Raw genomic sequence first — 18,115 nt, 5'->3', positions numbered from 1 at the left:
GGACATTTGTTTAAAGTGCACAAGTAAAATAGTTGAAGGACATTGCTGCTCCTGGGCATAGCTCCAAACAGGTCCAGGCAGCGGGCAGTCATTCAGCCCGACTGCCTGCCTCTCCTCCATGGTTACATCTGAGCCAGGGTGTCCCTGGAGATGGAGCACGTGGTGTCCATCGGTACGCTCGCGGCCTTCTGCAACAGGTGGGCGCCGGAGGGACTGGAGTGCATCATCACCGCCGGCAACCAAATTTGATGGTCAAAATTTAATTTGTTTATTTGTCAGTTTTAGTGTCCCCTTTAATAAGGGGGCATTTGATTTTTGATTGATGGTTTCAACTAAAATAGTTGAAGAACATTGCTAATCTGTTTCAGTGCCACAATACATTCAAAAGGTATCCCTACATTAGAACAGTGGCAACAATTCAAAAGTACTTCATTGGCTGTTAAGTGCTTTTGGACATCCTGAGGTCATGAAAGGCATTAAACAAAATGCAAGTTATTTCTAAATTGACAGAAACTTCCAAGATAAACAGTCCTCCACCTCCTCAGAATGTGCAAATGAAGAATACAATTGTAGGCTCATAGCAAGGGTTAACAAAGAAATAGGTCTGTGTTTTGAAGCTTCCTATTTTAAGAATCAGTGGCAGTGTGACAGTGAGGCCCATGCTTAAAATCCCATATTCAAAGCGCAAATTTTGATGCCAAAAATATTTAGTGTTCGAGAACCCCAGCAAATCTGATACAGTTTAAGAAATTACAATGTGTGTAATGACAAGGCAGGATGATTTTTTTTTGTTTTTAAGCTGCATGACTTGAGTTAGAATCTGCTATTACACATAAAACGCACCCCCCACCATTACAAGGTTCATTTGATTACAATGTTAACTAGAACATAACTCAATGTTATGAAATAGTTACATATGGTTATTGTTGGTTTTAGCTTATATTGGATTAAAAATAAGACTTGGGTAACCATCTAGATTTCTGAAGGCTTGTCAGTTTGCATGTTCTGATGTAGGTATAACATGGCAAAGAATAACTTTACACAATTTGAGCCAATTAATGGGGGAGGGGCAGGGTTGTGGATCATTACATCTTCTGAATTTTAAAAGGCATACTGCAGTAGTAATATTTTGTTTTCAAAGTTTGTCTTTTTAGGATTTGAATTTTATTAATTGTGCCCCTATAAAAAGGAAGCACTTTTGTTAGATTTATTTTATTTGGGTTGAGGACATTGAGACAGTGTTTAGAGTAGTATGACTTCTTATGGGTTAACAGAAAAGGCATACTGCAGTAGTGAATAACTTACATTGGGATTAGGCATTACCAATATCGCAGTTAAAGAAATATAATTCAAATTTACTTTTAACACCTGCACAAATTTACAACATAAAATGAGATTATACTGGTGTATGTGGAAATACCATACTAATGATTTAATTCCACATTTTTGGGTGATACAGTATGTGTAATGATTATGAACCATATTTGTATCCCATTATATTAATGCAATGTTCTGAATGTGCGCACTGAGAATTTTCACAATTGACATTTTCAAGGAGGAAATAATTTACATTTCAACTAACTCAAATTAAGCCATTATCTACATCTTTAGCAACTGCTATAGACTTCTTCTCACTTAAGAATTTGACTCTCTCACCAAAATACTCCACAACAGTGCCGGCTTCTACATTTACTTCAGCCCTACCAGCACAGAAATCCTCAGCCATGGCTTTGTTACCTCCAGCTTGACTTCTTATTAGCCCACTGTGCTCCAAGCTACATAAACTACAACTCATCCAAAACTCCACTGCTTGCAACCTATCTCACATCAAGTCCCACTTCTCTAATACCCTGTCCACATCAACTTTCTTTGGTTCCCCAACACATTAAGTTCAAAATCCTCATCTTTCTTAACAAGTCCCCTCATGGCCCTTTCCCACCTATGCCTGCAAGCTTCTCCAGCCATTTGTGCCGGTACATGCCTGCCCCTCTTCCAACTCTGGTCTCCTTTGAAACACCTCTCCCATGAGTGGTGCTACATTCAAACTTTCTCCCTCTCTCTCTCTAAAACCCCTTGGGCTTTTTACCTCTCTTACCACCTTCAAAATCCTCCTCAAAACCTACCTTTTTGAATAAGCCTTCAGTAACTTCCTGTAATTCTACTCAGCACCTGCATTCGCCTCTGTGAAACACCTTGGGTCATCTATTAGATTAAAGGCGCCATGTTGCAAATGTCTCTAATTCTAGTAGTTTATTATTAATATTCCTTGCATTGTTAAAAAGATAAAGCATATCCTTGAGCCTCATTCTTTCATATTGATGATTTGTGTAAGATAAAATGGTTACATAGAATTTTAAATGACAGCCCGAATGCCTGCCTCTCTTCCGTGGCTACGTTCGCGGCCAGGTGTCCCTGGAAATGGAGCATGCTATGTCTACAGGCATGTTCAAGGCCTTCCGCAACCGAAGGAATTGGAGTGCATCATCACCTCCGCAAACAAAATTTTGATTTGATTTGCTCGGTTTTCTTAAACATTTTTGGTTAGTTTGCAGGTTCTAGTGGCAAGGGGCACCTGGTTGAATTGTATTATTTTAGAATTTTAAACTAAGCACAGTTGAAATAGATTAAAATGTTGCTTATATTTTTAACTTTTTTCTGTGCTTTCTTGGTTTGTACAAGTTAGCAATCGGCACCACCGGGCAAAACCAATCCACATCACCTATTAACATTCCCCTAAAGGGAGGTTACTAATAAAGTTAAGTCCAGAGTTAGGCTGAACGACTAGATTAATCAACACAGTTTCAAGTGAAATGTTTCAATAAAGAAAGTGGGTAAGTTCTGGTTCCCTGATTAGTGAGCTCCCTCATCATAACATATCGATTAGTTTCTCCACGTGCAATCTCACCTTCATTGTTGGGCCCGGGTGTTTGATTCCGCTATAAAAACTCTACGGAAAAACTATACTTCTGTTTTCTAGAAAAACAACAAAGATGGGCAAAGAGAAAACGCACATCAATCTCGTAATTATTGGCCATGTGGATTCTGGTAAATCCACCACTACAGGTCACCTTATTTATAAATGTGGTGGCATTGAGCGACGAACTATCGAAAAACTGGAACAAGCAGCAGTTCAGGTGGGATTAAGCAAATCTAACGTGTTTTTTTGTAGGATATTATTAATAGTTTAACGCGTAATCAATTGTACCTGCACAAAGTTCTAGGGTTTAGATGCCCGTTGCTTCTGGTACAAGTACAACGAAACTTCTATTAAAAATAATTGAGACTCTTGTTAATATCTTCCCAAAAACTGGAAAGTGTTCGTACTGCTTAAAACTGAATTTACTAACGCAAATTCCAAATTACTTCCACAGATCGGGAAAGGCTCTTTCAAATACGCCTGGGTCTTGGACAAACTAAAGGCGGAACGGGAAAGGGGTATCACCATAGATATTTCACTCTGGAAATTTCATACCCAGAAATATTACTTCACCATAATAGATGCTCCCGGTCACCGAGACTTCATCAAAAACATGCTGACCGGAACATCCCAGGTACAGGCTCACTCAATGTAAACCAATCCCTGAACTTCATGTGAAATGCTTCAAGCAGATTAGATGAAGGGTCAATTAAAGCTAGGATGCAGTGCTTTCTTTAACTAGCCAGAAGCACAATTTCATAACCCTTCATCTAATCTATGCGGGAACAGAGATGTTAACTTTTAAGGTATAACATTTCATTATAACCCAGTTTTGCTTCAGATCTGCATTTGCCCCTGAAATGATCTTCCGCCCATATATCAGCACCATCACCAAAACCCGCCTATTTCCACATCCTCCTCAGGCAGTCCCTCGAAATCGAGGAAGACTTGCTTTCACTGAGTTCTCAGGTGACTGTACAGTCCAATACGGGAATTACAGTCTCTCACAGGTGGGGCAGACACTGGTTGAAAGAATGGGTGGGTAGTCTGGTTTTCCACACACACCTTCCGCTGTCTGCGTTTAGTTTCTGCATGCTCTCGGCGACGAGACTCGGTGCTCAGCGCCCTCCCAGATGCTCTTCCTCCACTTGGGCCAGGGATTCCCAGGTGTCGGTGGGGATGTTGCCCTTTATCCACATTATCACCAGCCTCTGCCTCAGCTCATATGCTGCATTTGTTATCTCTAGACTTGACTATTCCAACATACTCCTGGCTGGCCTCCCACATTCTACCCTATGTAAAGCTAGAGATGATCTAAAACTCTGCTCCCCGTGCCCTAACTCGCACCAAGTACTGCTCACCCATCACCCCTGTGCTCGCTGACCTACACTGACCCCCTCCCTGTTGAGCAAAGCCTCCATTTTAAAATTCTCACCCTTGTTTTGAAATCCCTCCATGCCTTGCCCCTCCCTACCTCTTTAACCTTCAGTCCCACCCCCACCCTCCCCCAGATATGTGCTCTTCCAATTCGGGCCTTGAGCATCCCTGACTTTAATGTCTCAACCATGGTGGCCATGCCTTCATAGCTGTCAAGGCGCTAGCTCTGGAATGACCTCCCTAAACCTCGAAGACGTTCCTTAAAACCTACCTCTTTGACCAAGCTTTTGGTCATCTGTTCTAATATCTCCTTGTGTGGCTCGGTGTCATTTTGTAATATAACGCTCCTGTGAAGCGCCTTGGGACATTTTACTATGTTAAAGGCGCTATATAAATACTTTTTGTCGTTGTTTTCTCCTCCCCCTCAACCCCATTAAATAAAGTTCTGGGTAGACCGAGTCCCAGTTTACTGAACGCACTTATCGCTTGTGCCGAAAGGGCTCCGTACAACAGTACAGCAGCGTGTTAATTCCCTTTGTTTTATTTTACTTCCCAGGCTGACGTTGCCCTCATGGTTGTCTCCGCCGCCCCGGGCGAGTTCGAAGCTGGGATCTCCAGGTCGGGTCAGACTCGGGAACATGCCCTCCTAGCTTTCACCCTCGGAGTGAAACAACTCATCGTCTGTGTCAATAAGATGGATGTAACTCAACCGCCATACAGCCAGAGACGGTTCGAGGAGGTGGTGAAGAATGTGACTATTTATATCCGGAAGATCGGCTATGATATGGCGAGGGTTCCTTTTCTCCCCATCTCGGGCTGGAATGGGGAGAACATGCTGGATCCCAGTCCCAAGGTACGTGCTTGGCCTTCAATTCAACTATAGTGGGAATCTGTTCAAACAAACAACCCCTGCATTGTTACACTTCAGACCCTTGTTAAATCTCAGTCTACGGTACCGGAATCTGAAACGTGAATCGCCGTGACCCAACAGCCGCCCATGTAGCGCGATTGCTTGTCCTCCTGTCCCGAGACGCACTCTAATTCTTGCCTCCCAGCATTTTACTGTGAACTATCCATAAAGGTGCCAGAAACATGTTGCAATCTTATTAGCCCAGTTGGCTTTAACCAGAAGTTTTAAAAGAAACCCTGCATTGATGTCTTTGTAGATGTCTTGGTTCAAAGGGTGGAAGATAAAACGGAGAGAAGGACAGACGTGTGGCTGGACGCTGCTGGAAGTCCTGGACGCGATCCTGCCTCCGGGCCGATCCTTTGACAAACCCCTGCGTTTGCCTCTGCAGGACGTCTACAAAATCGGAGGTAAACTCGAGCAACACTTGATCTGGATGGAGACTTTAAGCATCAACTCCAAACAGTAAATGTGGTCTTTGGCCCGTTGTTGCTCTAAAGATTAACGAATACTTAAATATACATTTATGTAGCGGCTTTTGCAACCTCTGGATATCCCAGAAGTATGTTTTTAGGTAGTCACTTGCAATGTAGGGCACGTGGTAGCCAATTTGCATACAGCAACGTGAAAATGAACAGATAATCTGTGTTGGTTGTATACATCTTTGTAAACTACAGTTTAAAATACCAGGCAAAAGTTGTTACTGACAAGTGTTCTGATTTATTTTAAAAATTATAATGGAAGATGTTTTTGCCTATTAGGCATTGGCACAGTTCCTGTCGGAAGGGTAGAAACTGGAGTCCTGAAGCCTGGTAATATGGTGACCTTTGCTCCGGTGAACTTGACAGCTGAAGTGAAATCTATTGAGATGCATCATGAACCTGTTGCTGAAGCTTTGCCTGGCTTCAATGTGGGTTTCAACATTAAAAATGTATCTGTGAAGGCTATTCGTCGTGGTAATGTAGCTGGGAATTGCAGAAATGATCCACCAACAGAGACCAACCGCTTCACCGCACAGGTATGTGACTGCAGTATCTTTGGAAAAACCAGATGGGAGATTTCCCATCATGCAGGCCATCTTCAAAGCTATAAAGGTGAATGATTTGGGGAATGTGGACTAAGAACTTTTAAAATCTAAATTTCAATTTGAGGTTGGGGGGGGCGGGCGGGGGGTGGGGGGAAGTAGCAGCCTGACTTGGCTAATTCCAATACTGAGACTGTACAATGGTGCATTTGGAACCTGGAAATGTTTTGGCGGAGGCTGGGATGAGGAAAAGTTCACGAGCATTGATGTAACAACTAGAGCTGAGGAATTGTAACTGAAGTGAGATATATTAGATTAGTTTTAGTTTTGGGGCTCAACAGAGCTGAGAACTATTATTCAAGTTTTGATGAATTTGAGCTCTTGAGTTGAGATAATCTTCAGAAGGAAAGGGTGCTGTGACTAGCTCGAGTATTTTGTCTTTACCAGCAAAAGGTCTGAAAACATGAAATCTCACATGCCCTTAAATGGCGTACATGGAGTTGTGATTTAACAAGGGTCTGAAGTATGCTAACTGCTGTGATCTTATCAATGATTGGCAGAGAAGCTGAGGTAGGGTGGAGGAAGATAAATGGAGTCATTGCTACGCAAGAGGAAACTGGGTGGCATAATCCTGGTGGCAGGCCATGTGATTAGTATAGTCCCAGATCTTATTAAAGGACTTGGGCGCTTGCTGCTTTGATGAAGGAACATTCGGTTGCCTGACCTGTACTACCACATCTGTTTAATCACATTAGACTGAAGTATCTGGTGCAAGCTGCCAAACTGGTGGTGGGGAGAGAGGATAAAGTTTTTTGAAAGCAGACCTGCATCCTTCTGTTCTCTTTGGGGTTGAAATGTACTGTGGAGACTAATTTTTTGCTTGCAGGGATTACTGCAGGGACAATAAGTGTCCATTTAAATGATACCAATTGTAGATTTTCATCTTTGCAGATAATTGTCCTCAATCACCCAGGCTATATCAAGGTTGGTTATTCTCCAGTGGTAGACTGCCATACTGCCCATATTACTTGTAGGCTTTCTGAGCTGAAGGAAAGGCTTGACCGACATTCTGGGCAAAAGCTAGAGGATAATCCTATGGTCTTGAAATCTGGAGATGCTGCCACAGTGGAATTTGTCCCAATCAAACCACTGTGTGTTGAAACCTTCTTTGAATATCCACCTCTTGGTAAGTACCATACTGTTCCATTGCCTCAAAAGTTTAGGCATTGGTAAATTTCACACTTGAACATTTATTTATTGCTCTGCAATAGCATAGTTTGGTACCCAACTTAAAGGGGGGGAAAAAAACTAGTTTGGATAACTAACCATTTTGGATCAGTGCTCATGGATAACAAACCTGTTGGGTTCCGTACTTGTTTTTAAGTGTTATGAAATGGGCAAAATAACCAAATTAACATGGGTGGGCATGGTGAATGATGGCTCTTAAGTGATTTGTAATAGAGAAGATGATTGATGTTTGTCTGCTGGCGTGACATTTGGATTGCTGGAACTGGCCTCCATAACCTTGAGGGACTGGGAAATGTTCCAGCAACAGTTACAGGAAACTGGAACTAGCATATGGAGACCAGACTGCCACACATGATCTCATAAGGGAAAAAAATGTACACCTTTTAAGGTAACTGATGCCTATTGACCTTTTGTTCTTCATCATCATCATCATCATCCATCTTCCGTCTTCTTCCTCCCTCCTTTTGAGTAAAGTGTCAAATCTGAGGGTTCTATGCTTGAAAATGAATCCATGTATGCTCAACATAACTGACTAGCAGGTATTTAATTCTGCTTAACAACTAGCTCTTGCTGAAATGGAGTACTGAATTCAACTTCTCTTTATTTGGATTCTTCTAGTTAATAATAAGCAGAAGCTGCTAAACTCGTGAGGATGAGTTTCAAACTTGTACCTTTTTTAGATGTCCAATGGGGAAACACAATTGGCCTCAGATTTCCAAAGGGGGAAATACCACTTCCACTGTCCCACTGTCAATCTGAATACTTGTCTTTTTACTATGATCAAAGTTTTAGCATATCCTGATCAAATATTCTATCCTGAAGTTGTGTGGCTCATCAAATTATGCTTATTCAGTTTGTACAAACTGATTCTTACACAAGATGGAATTGAATCATTACTAGTCTTCGCTACATGGAATTGGTTTGCAGCTCTTGACTGTTAAAGACAGGATAGTAAACGTTGTCATTTTCTAAGGTATTGCAGGGTTATCCACTCGGCAATGGTTCTATTACTAAAAGTGCAGTATACAAATATTGACGAGTTGAATAAGACCATTCACTCGTAATTGTTCTCATCATAACCATCACCTTTTTGATTATTCTAAACGGATGTTTGTTTCTTAACACACGCACGCACTTTGTCCTGAAGTCAAATTACTATCAGACTTGTCTTAATGTTGTGCTGAATTATAAGCAATTTTGCACTATGGATCTAAGCATTCTTGCAAACTCTCTGCATAGAACCCTTAAACAAGCAATCAAGAGAATTTCAAAATAGCCCAGTGAATGAACTGTGCTCCCCATTCATTGCACTTGCACTGCGTATAGACTTTCCGTGGGCTTATACACTGCGATGCAGCAATTGGAGAGCTGAAACAATGCAACACCCTCTACAGGGAATCTGGGATCTGTGAACAGGGCAAGCTCAATGGTAAGCACTGATTACACAGGATTACATATGATTATTTATATATATATAAATATATATATATATTAGCAGAGAACCAGGCCATTTGGCCCAACCAGTCCACTCCAGCCTCCTCCTGTCTTTCCTCCTCTAACTCTATCAACATAACCCTATTCCCTTCTCTCATATGTGCTTATCTAGCCTCCCCTTAAATGCATCTATACTATTCACTTCAACCACTTCCTGTAGTAGCGAGCTCCACATTCTCACCACTCTCTGGATAATGATTGAAAGAAGAAGTTTATTGGGCCCAAGTTTCCACACGATAAAAAACGGGCACCCCTCCGAGCTGGGCGCCCGTTTTTCGCGCCACAAAGTGCGCCTAAAAAAACCCTCCGTATTCTCCACCTCCCTGCAGGTCCTCTGGCCCTCGGCGCGGCGCAGCAGGAGCTGTAGGGGGCGGAGCTAGGACCCTGCGCCGAAAACAGTGCTGGGAGCTCTGCACATGCGCTACAGTGGGCACGCAACTGCAGTAGCTCCAGGCACCCGAAACTGTGGGAGGGGCCCGAAGCACGCAGCCCCTAGCCCTGGCCGAATGGCCTCACTGGGGCTGTGTGAATAAGGCTCCTCCCACGGCCAGCTCCTGCTTCCTGCCGACTCCTGCTCCTGCTTTTCCTCCCCCGCCCCCCCCCCCCGACTCGACCCACCTGTCGCTGCCGCTCCTGCTTCCCCGCCGCTCCTGCTTCCGCCCCCACCCCCACCGCCACCCGACCCGTCTGCGTCTGCCGCTGCCGCTCCCACCCGACTCGATCGACTCTACTCTCGCCCCCGGACTGTATCCGAGCTGACCTCCCCCTCTCTCCCCGACCTGACCTCCCCCTCTCTCCCCGACCTGATCTCCCCCTCTCTCCCCGACCTGATCTCCCCCGCCTCCTACCTCTGGTGCTGGGGACGGGCCCTGCCCGAAATCTCGGGCCCGGCCTGTTCAGCCTTCGGTCCCGACGGCAAACCGCTTCCTAAAGGCCTGCCTGAAGAACTTTCACACAGGTAGGAACATGGTTTATTTAATCATTTCTTTGCTTATAAATGTTTATTCAGGTTGGATTTATTTGTATAATATTTGTATAAGTATAACGAAGGATTTATTGTAGAATTTAATGACTTCCCTCCCCCCCCCCCCCCCCTCGTTCCCTACGCCTAATTTGTAACCTGCGCCTGATTTTTTAATGTGTAGAACAGGTTTTTTCAGTTCTACAAAAATCTTCTCTTGCTCCATTCTAAGTTAGTTTGGAGTACGTTTTCACTGTGGAAACTTTGAAATCAGGCGTCAGTGGCTGGACACGCTCCCTTTTGAAGAAAAAATTCTGTTCCAAAGCAGAACTGTTCTACCTGACTAGAAGTGCAGAAAAGAAAGTGGAGAATTGCGATTTCTAAGATAGTCCGTTCTCCACCAGTTGCTCCTAAAAAATCAGGCGCAAATCATGTGGAAACTTGGGCCCATAATGTTGTGAAAAATAGTAAGCATGAGGATTGGGAGTTTCAGAAACCAGCAAAGGATGACCAAAAAATTGATGGGGGGGAAAAAAAGACAGAAAACTAGCAAATATAAAAAGATTGCAAGAGCTTCTACAAGTAAGTAAAAAGGAAGAGTAGCAAAAGTAAACATTGGTCCCTTAGAGGCTGAGGCAGGAGAAATTATGGGAAAGGAAATTGCAGAAACGTTAAACAAATATTTTGTATCTGTAGTTACAATAGAAGATGCAAAAAGCATATGTAAAATAGTGAGGAACCAAGGTTTTAATAAAGGTGCGGAATAATGTAATTCAAAAAGTGCTAGAGAAACTAATGGGACTAAAAGCTGACAAATCCCCTGGACCTGATGGCCTACATTCTAGGGTTCTAAAAGAGGTGGTTGCAGAGATGGTGGATGAATTGGTTTTGATCTTTCAAAATTCCCTAGATTCTAGAATGGTCCCAGTGGATTGGAAGGTAGCAAATGTAACACCGCTATTCAAAAAAGAGAGAGAAAACTGGGAACTACAAGCTAGTTAGCCTGACAGCAGTTGTCAGGAAAATTTTGGTATCCATTATTAAGGAAGTGGATCAGTGGTATTAAATCATAACATGATTAGGCAGAGTCAACATAGTTTTATGAAAGGGAAATCATGTTTGACAAATGTATTTTTTGATGTAACTAGCAGGGCAGATAAAGGAGAACCAGTAGATGTAGTATATTTGGATTTATAAAAGGCATTTGATAAGGTGCCACAAGATTATTACACCAGATAAGGGCTCATGGGATTAGAGGTAATGTATTAGCATGGAGGATTGGTTAATGTTCAGAAAATGGAAGGGATAAACGGATCATTTTCAGGTTGGCAGGTGGTAACTAATTAAATACCGTATCAGGAAGCGTAAACTTTAGTTGAATATGTAGCAATATATTATGTATTTATCTTATAGTTGAGGTGAACCTTTTGAATTGTGTAATAATTGATGGTGTTACAGTTCTTTCACAAATGTTGAAAAAACTTAAGTCACTAGTGCCACAGGATGCAGAATGCAATTCTATTCCAGTTTTTCTATCACTAATGGCTAGAAACAAGTACAGGATATTGTACTCTTTTACAGGGGTAATTTTACAAGAGTGCTCCTGGCACTAAGCCTTACCCATTTTGAATAATTACCCCAGCCTGCAAGTTTTCATCCATTCATAAAATTATCTTTGTGTGTGAACACAGGCAAAGACTTTTGGCTTTGTTGGTATCCTAGCACATGTTTTGGGTCGGTGGGCGTGATTCTGCTTCCCCTTGACCATGGTCAATATTTTTGGAGTCAGCGTCTTTTTAATGCTTTTGATGGGCTCCCAGCAGAATTTCTATCTCGGTCAGGGAACTCGCCTGTTGGGGCTAGGAAATGGCTGCGGCAGGCCTGGAGAATACTGGGGCTGGTTATGGGGCAGCTGAAGAGAGCGTTGGAAATTTTATAAATAAAACTTATGGAGTTGTGGATTGATTCAACACCTACCTGGTCCATCCCTCTCCCCTCCTGCTGGACACCAGGAATACACAGGTTGGGGAGGCTGGTGGAACTCTTGCAGAAAGTTTTGCCCACAGTTAGGAGTTTATTTTCTATGTAAACAAGGCAAGTACAACTTGGTGTATATTAAAATTAGGAGATGTAGACTAACAAAGTATAGCCAAGATAAGTGACAAAACAAAGGAATTAGATGTATATAATGTCATCTATCTTAAATTTAATGGCACCTGGACCAAGAGGTATTTGGTTATTTGTGCAAAATTTCAGAATTATACTTAGTTTTTGAAAAAATGATCCCTAAATGAGTCCTCATTTCAAAATGTCTATTTTGGAAACAAAACCACCATATAAATGTTTTACCAGCAACCCTAGTAGTTCTGACACAACATTAAAAAAAAATAGCTATTCCATCTGATTGACCTTTGCTATAATTTATTTGGTTTTGTTTGCAGACAAATCCTAATTACTGTATATTGCTGTAAGGACATGGATGGATGGTACAGAAAGTGTGGTTTTTAAAATGTTTAGATAATGGAGTGACAACTCCATTTATTGAAATCAACAATAACTTAATAATGCATAAGAGGCCTGAGTCAGGAAGAGAGTTCGAGGGCGGGGCAGGGGGTGCGTGCAGTTGTAGGAGATTAGATTGGGTGGGGTGAGGCAATGAGATTTAAACACCAAGATGAGAATTTCAAATTTGAGCTGTAATGGGATTTTGAGCCAATGTACGTCTATAAGAACTGGGTAAATGGCCAAGCAGGACTTGGTGTGGGATAGGATACAGACAACAAAGTTTTGGTGAGCTGGAGGGTGGCAGATGCCAGGTTGACCAGAAGCACATTGGAATAGTTGAGTCTGAAGGTAACAGAGACATGGATGAATGTTTCAGTGACAGAAATGCAGAGGTAAAAATGGAGGCGGACAATGTTGTAGAGCTGGAAGTAGTCAGTCTTTGGTGGAGTGTAGTGCGGGCAGGCACAGCAGGAGGGTGAAGGAGCAGCAAGAGTCTGTAGAGGGAAGTGACTGGGGCCCAGGAGAGGGGTGAATGTGGGGGCCAAGGGGCAGCATGGGCCAGTGCCCACTGCAATATGTGTGCACGCTCGATCTGTGCAGCAGAGCTGGTCTCCAGTTAGTCTTGGGTAATCGTTGCCACTGCACCAAGACCTAGCTCTGTCAAGCCTGTGTGGTGGCTGGTGTGCAACGGCCACCACACGTTAAAATCCAAGCACAGGTGTCTTCCACCCTTCACGATGTAGTTTGGGATCTGGAATATTAAGTCCTTCATTGAAACACCTGTGAACCTTTTTGGCGTGGAAGCAAGTCATCCTCGCTTCGAGGGACTGCCTATGATAAGGATCAGTGCTGGGGCCTCAGCTATTTATAATCGATTAATCTAGATGAAGGGACAGTGTGTAATGTATCCAAGTTTGCTGACGATACAAAGCTAGGTGGGGCAGTAAGCTTTGAGGAGACCACGAGGCCCCAATATTGATGGCCTTGCAACAACTGCCACTGAGTTTTGCCGCTGGTCTCCCTTCTGTGCCAGTTTCCACTCGGGCTGCAGCTGGCGAGAGGGGAGTACCACCAGGAACTGACGGCTGCTGGTGGCCAAGTAGCACATGTGTCCTCCCGCCCGCCAAGCTGCCAGATTGGTGTGGGTGGGAGTGGCCACCAGCAGGGCGAAGGACTAGCGTGGAGACATGTCTAACCCCGATGGTAAGTATGAAGACCTGCAAAAAAGGTTGGTGAACATCTCTTAAAACATTTTTGACCGTCTTACCTGGATGGGGTCCCCTGAAGGTCTTCCGGTGTTTATTATTTCTTTTGGTAATGGTTTTTATTTTCAGCTCCTCCACCCTCCCTGTGCCCGACTCTATCCTCTGCGCTTGGGCGGCAAGCACAGATTGAGCACTCCTGTCCGTTGCCGCCCAGATTGACGGCGTAAGCCATTATTTTGCTGCTGGGCAGTACTGTCACCTCTTAGAGGGATCTTCCTGGCAAAGTACCGCCCATTCTCTCAGCAACCATCGGCATTCCTTTGGGTGGCACTTGGGCAGGCCTTGGCTTCGACCAAGTTCGGGCCCCAAGTGTCTGCAAAGGAATATCAATAGACTGAGAGTGGGTGGTAAGCTGGCAGATGGAGTATAATGTAGGGAAATGGGAGGTTATTCATTTTGGTAGGAAGAATGGAAAAATGGAATTTTTTTTAAATGGTGAAACATTTAAATTTTGCTGTTCAGAGATTTGGGTGCCCTTGTGCAAGAAACAAAGTTAGCATGCAGGTCCGGCAAGTAATAAGGAAGGCAAATGGCATGTTGTCCTTTTATTGTAAGGGAGTTGGAGTATAAGAATAAAGAAGTCTTGCTACAATTGTACAGGGCCTTGGTGAGACCACACCTGGAGTACTGTGCACAGTTTTGGTCTCCTTATCTAAGCAAGAATATACTTGCCTTAGAGTGCAACGGAGGTTCACTCGATTGATTCCTGGGATGAGGACTGTCTTATGATGAGACAATGGGCTTATGCTCTCTGGAGTTTAGAAGAATGAGTGGTGATCTCATTGAGACATACAAGATTCTGAAGGGGATTGACAGGTTAGATGCTGAGAGGTTGTTTCCCCTGCTGGGGTGTCTAGAACTAGAGGGCATATACTCAGGATAAAGGGTCAGCCATTTAAGATAGATATGAGGAGGAATTTCTTCACTCAGGGTTCTGAATCTTAATTCTCTGCTCCAGTGGGCTATGCTGTTGAGTCTCTGACTATATTCAAGGCTGAGATAGAGATTTTTGGCATCTAGGGGTATCCAGGGATATGGAAGTCGGGCAGGAAATTGGAGTTGAGGTCAATGATCAGCCATGATATTGAATGGCTGAGCAGGCTCGAGGGGCCATATGGCCTACTCCTGCTCCTATTTCTTATGTAAATAAGTTTCTTCTGAATTCCCTATTTGATTTCTTGGTGATCATCTTGTATTGATGGCCTCTGGTTTTCCTCTTGCTCACAAGTGGAAACACTCTATCTACTCCTTAGGTCAACCTTCCACCTTCCCTTTACAAGAGACCCAGCCTGTTCATCCTTTCCTGATGGGTATAACCTAATTTCTGGTATCATCCTTGTAAATCTTTCTTGCACCCTTTCCAGTGCCTCTATTAATGACCACCAGAATTGTATGCAGTATGGTCTCAACAAAGGTTTGATACACTAACTTCTCTACTTTTTCAATTCTATCCCTCTAGAAATAAACCCTAATGTTTGGTTTGCTTTATGACCTTATTAACCTGCATTGCCAATTTTAGTGATGTGTGTATTTGTACTCTGATCCCCTTCTTTTACCCCATTTAGATTCTTATTTTCCAAGTAATATGTGACCTCTTTTTTTAATTTTACTTTCCAAAGTGGAATACCTCATTTATCTGTGTTGGAATTAATTTTTCCCATTCTGCAAGTTTATTTTCTTTATCTATCTAATTTGTTGCAGTCCTCAGTATTATCTTCCCTGCCACCCCCCAAAAAAATTGGGTGTCATCTGCATATTTAGAAATTGTTTGATTTCCAGTCTAAATTGTTCATATAAATTGTGAACAGTGGTCCCAGTGGGACCCCAATTTTCACCTGCCACTCTGAATAGCTACCCTTTATCCCTACACTCTGCTTTCTGTCTGTGCACTCTGATTGATTAAGACACTCCACTGATGGCCTCACCATTATTCTTCCCTCAAAATACAGCCAATAAAATATCAACTGTGGGTCAGTGGTAGCACTCTACCTCTGTGTTGGGAGGTTGTGGGTTCAAGTCCTACTCGAGACTGGAGCACAAAATCTAGGTCAATACTCCAGTGCAGGACGGAGGGAGGGAGTGTTGTTCCAAAGGTGGTGCAGTTTTCCGGATGAGATGTTAAACCAAGTCTCTGCCCTCATCAGGTGGATGTAAATCCCATGGCACTATTGAGCAAGGGAGTTTTCCCTGGTGTCCTGGCCAATATTTATCCTTCAACCAACATAACATAACTGATTATCTGGTCATTATCACATTGCTATTTGTAGGATCTTGTAGTCTGAAAACGGCTGGCATGTTTCCTACATTACAACAGTGACTACACAAAGTGCTTTGGGATGTCCTGAGGTCATGAAAGGCACCAGATAAATGTAAATCTGTTTTCTCCGCTCCTTGTTCTCCCCAACCCTTGCCCACCTCTTTCCATTACATAGTATTGAAATGGAGTGTGGTGCAATCAAATGTATTCTAAAGGTGTTGGTAGAGTCTGTCTCTTTTATAAAAAAAAAATTATATACTGACTCAATCCAGTTTCTGTTTCCACAGGTCGCTTTGCTGCCCGTGATTTGAAGCAGACTGTTGCTGTTGGGGTAATTAAATCTGTGGATAAAACTTCAAGTGCTAAGAAGCTGACGCAGAAGCCAGTTAAAGTGTTCTAAATAGCATATTTTGGCACTCAATCAAATCTAAGTAGCAGATCTCTTATTTTGGTGGGAATGATTTGAGTTTATAATTTAGTACAATAAATTGTTTTTGGCACTGCAGTTGACGTGTCCTGTGTTTCTCCTCTTCTCTCTTTCTCCCCCCCCCCCATTGTCTGCTACAACCAATAATAAACTTGTGTGCATGTGATGTAGTGGTTAAAGTTGTCTAATTCACATCATTCTCGCAAACTTTGAGGACTGTACTTTGACACATTGGATTCATTTAAACCTCTTCAGTCGTGAATGTTACTGCTCATTTTCATGTCCAGCTACAGTGCATAATCCAATTATGTGCTACAAATTGTTTTCTGTTAGTTAGCTAATCCTCTATCCATATTACACCCAACCCTGTGAACTTTTATCTTGTGCAGTAACCTTTTTAGTGGCACCTTATCGAACGCCTTCTGGAAATCCATATACACCACGTCCACTGGTTCACCCTTATCCACCCTGCTTGTTACATCCTCAAAGAACTCCAGCAAATTTGTCAAACATGATTTCCCTTTCATAAAACCATGCTGACTTTGCTTGATTGAATTATGCTTTTCCAAATGTCCTGCGACTGCTTCCTCAATAATGGACCCAGCATTTTCCCAACGACAGGTGTTAGGCTAACTGGTCTATAGTTTCCTGCTTTCTGTCTGCCTCCTTTTTAAAATAGGGGCATTATATTTGCTGTTTTCCAATCCGCTGGGACCTCCCCAGAATCCAGGGAATTTTGGTAGATTACAACCAATACTATCTCTGCAGCCACTTCTTTTAAGACCCTAGGATGTAAGCCATCAGGTCCAGGGGACTTATCCGCCTTTGGTCCCATTATTTTACTGAGTACTACTTCATTAGTGATAGTGATTGTATTAAGTTCCTCCTTACCTATAGCCCCTTGATTATTCACTATTGGGATGTTTTTAGTGTCTTCTACCGTGAAGACCGATATAAAAAATTTGTTCAAACTCTTTGCCATTTCCCTGTTCCCCATTATTATTGGCCCTGAAATTCAGGCCGGAGGTTTCCCATGGGCAATTGCCTCCAACCAGAGAATTTTTATGAATTTACCTGTGGTCACGGAGGTACCCCGGATTCCGGTGGGGAGGCATTCTCTTCCCGTGCTGCGAAGCGCACTGCCGTCCTCGAGGTTCCCACACACAAGATGTAGTCATGTGTGACTGTTCAACCAATCAGGCACAGTATTCTCAATTAATAGCAATGAGAACTCCGTATCTACGAGTTCTCATTGCTATTAATTGAGAAAAAAACAAACAAACACAATAACAGCAATTAAAAAATAAAAAACACACCTCACCTAATTAAAATTAATTGAAATTAAAGTTAATAAATATCTTAGAGAAAAAAAAAATTCCGAGTTTTTACAAAGTTTTATACATTATGGTTTAAAATAAATTTAACGTAGTGGGCAGGGTTTTAAAAAATAAAATGTGTATTTTTAATTTTATTTTTCATGTTTTAAATGTATTTTAAAAGGCTATGCGCCTGCTTTTATCAGGCGCAAGAGTTTTGAGGACATTTTCTGGGCAAGATATGGGTAAATACCGCAATCTTGCCCTGGCAAATGTCCTCAATCCCGAGATGCAGATGATCTGTCAAGCTAGAACTTGACAGATTGGAAAAGCCGGTTTTCAGCGCATGCTCATTGCATGCTAAAAACCAGCCTTTCCAATGCTTTCCCGGGGCTGTAGAAACTCCGTACGGATCCG

General features: G+C 42.7%; 1 protein-coding gene across 1 annotated transcript; it reads left to right on the top strand.

The window, feature by feature from the left end:
* The first annotated feature begins 2,990 nt into the window (after positions 1–2,990).
* On the top strand, positions 2,991–16,355 carry LOC139263488 (elongation factor 1-alpha, somatic form-like). The gene is made up of 7 exons (XM_070879692.1): positions 2,991–3,134; positions 3,372–3,551; positions 4,851–5,147; positions 5,461–5,611; positions 5,963–6,219; positions 7,177–7,411; positions 16,243–16,355. Exons 1-7 carry the CDS (start codon positions 2,991–2,993, stop codon positions 16,353–16,355), a joined length of 1,377 nt encoding a protein of 458 aa, XP_070735793.1.
* Positions 16,356–18,115: the final 1,760 nt, after the last annotated feature.

This window comes from Pristiophorus japonicus, chromosome 1, assembly GCF_044704955.1.
Source record: "Pristiophorus japonicus isolate sPriJap1 chromosome 1, sPriJap1.hap1, whole genome shotgun sequence".
In the NCBI taxonomy this organism is placed as follows: domain Eukaryota; kingdom Metazoa; phylum Chordata; class Chondrichthyes; family Pristiophoridae; genus Pristiophorus; species Pristiophorus japonicus.
Note: the sequence above shows the minus strand (reverse complement) of the source record. Positions and strands in the feature narration are given on the sequence as shown.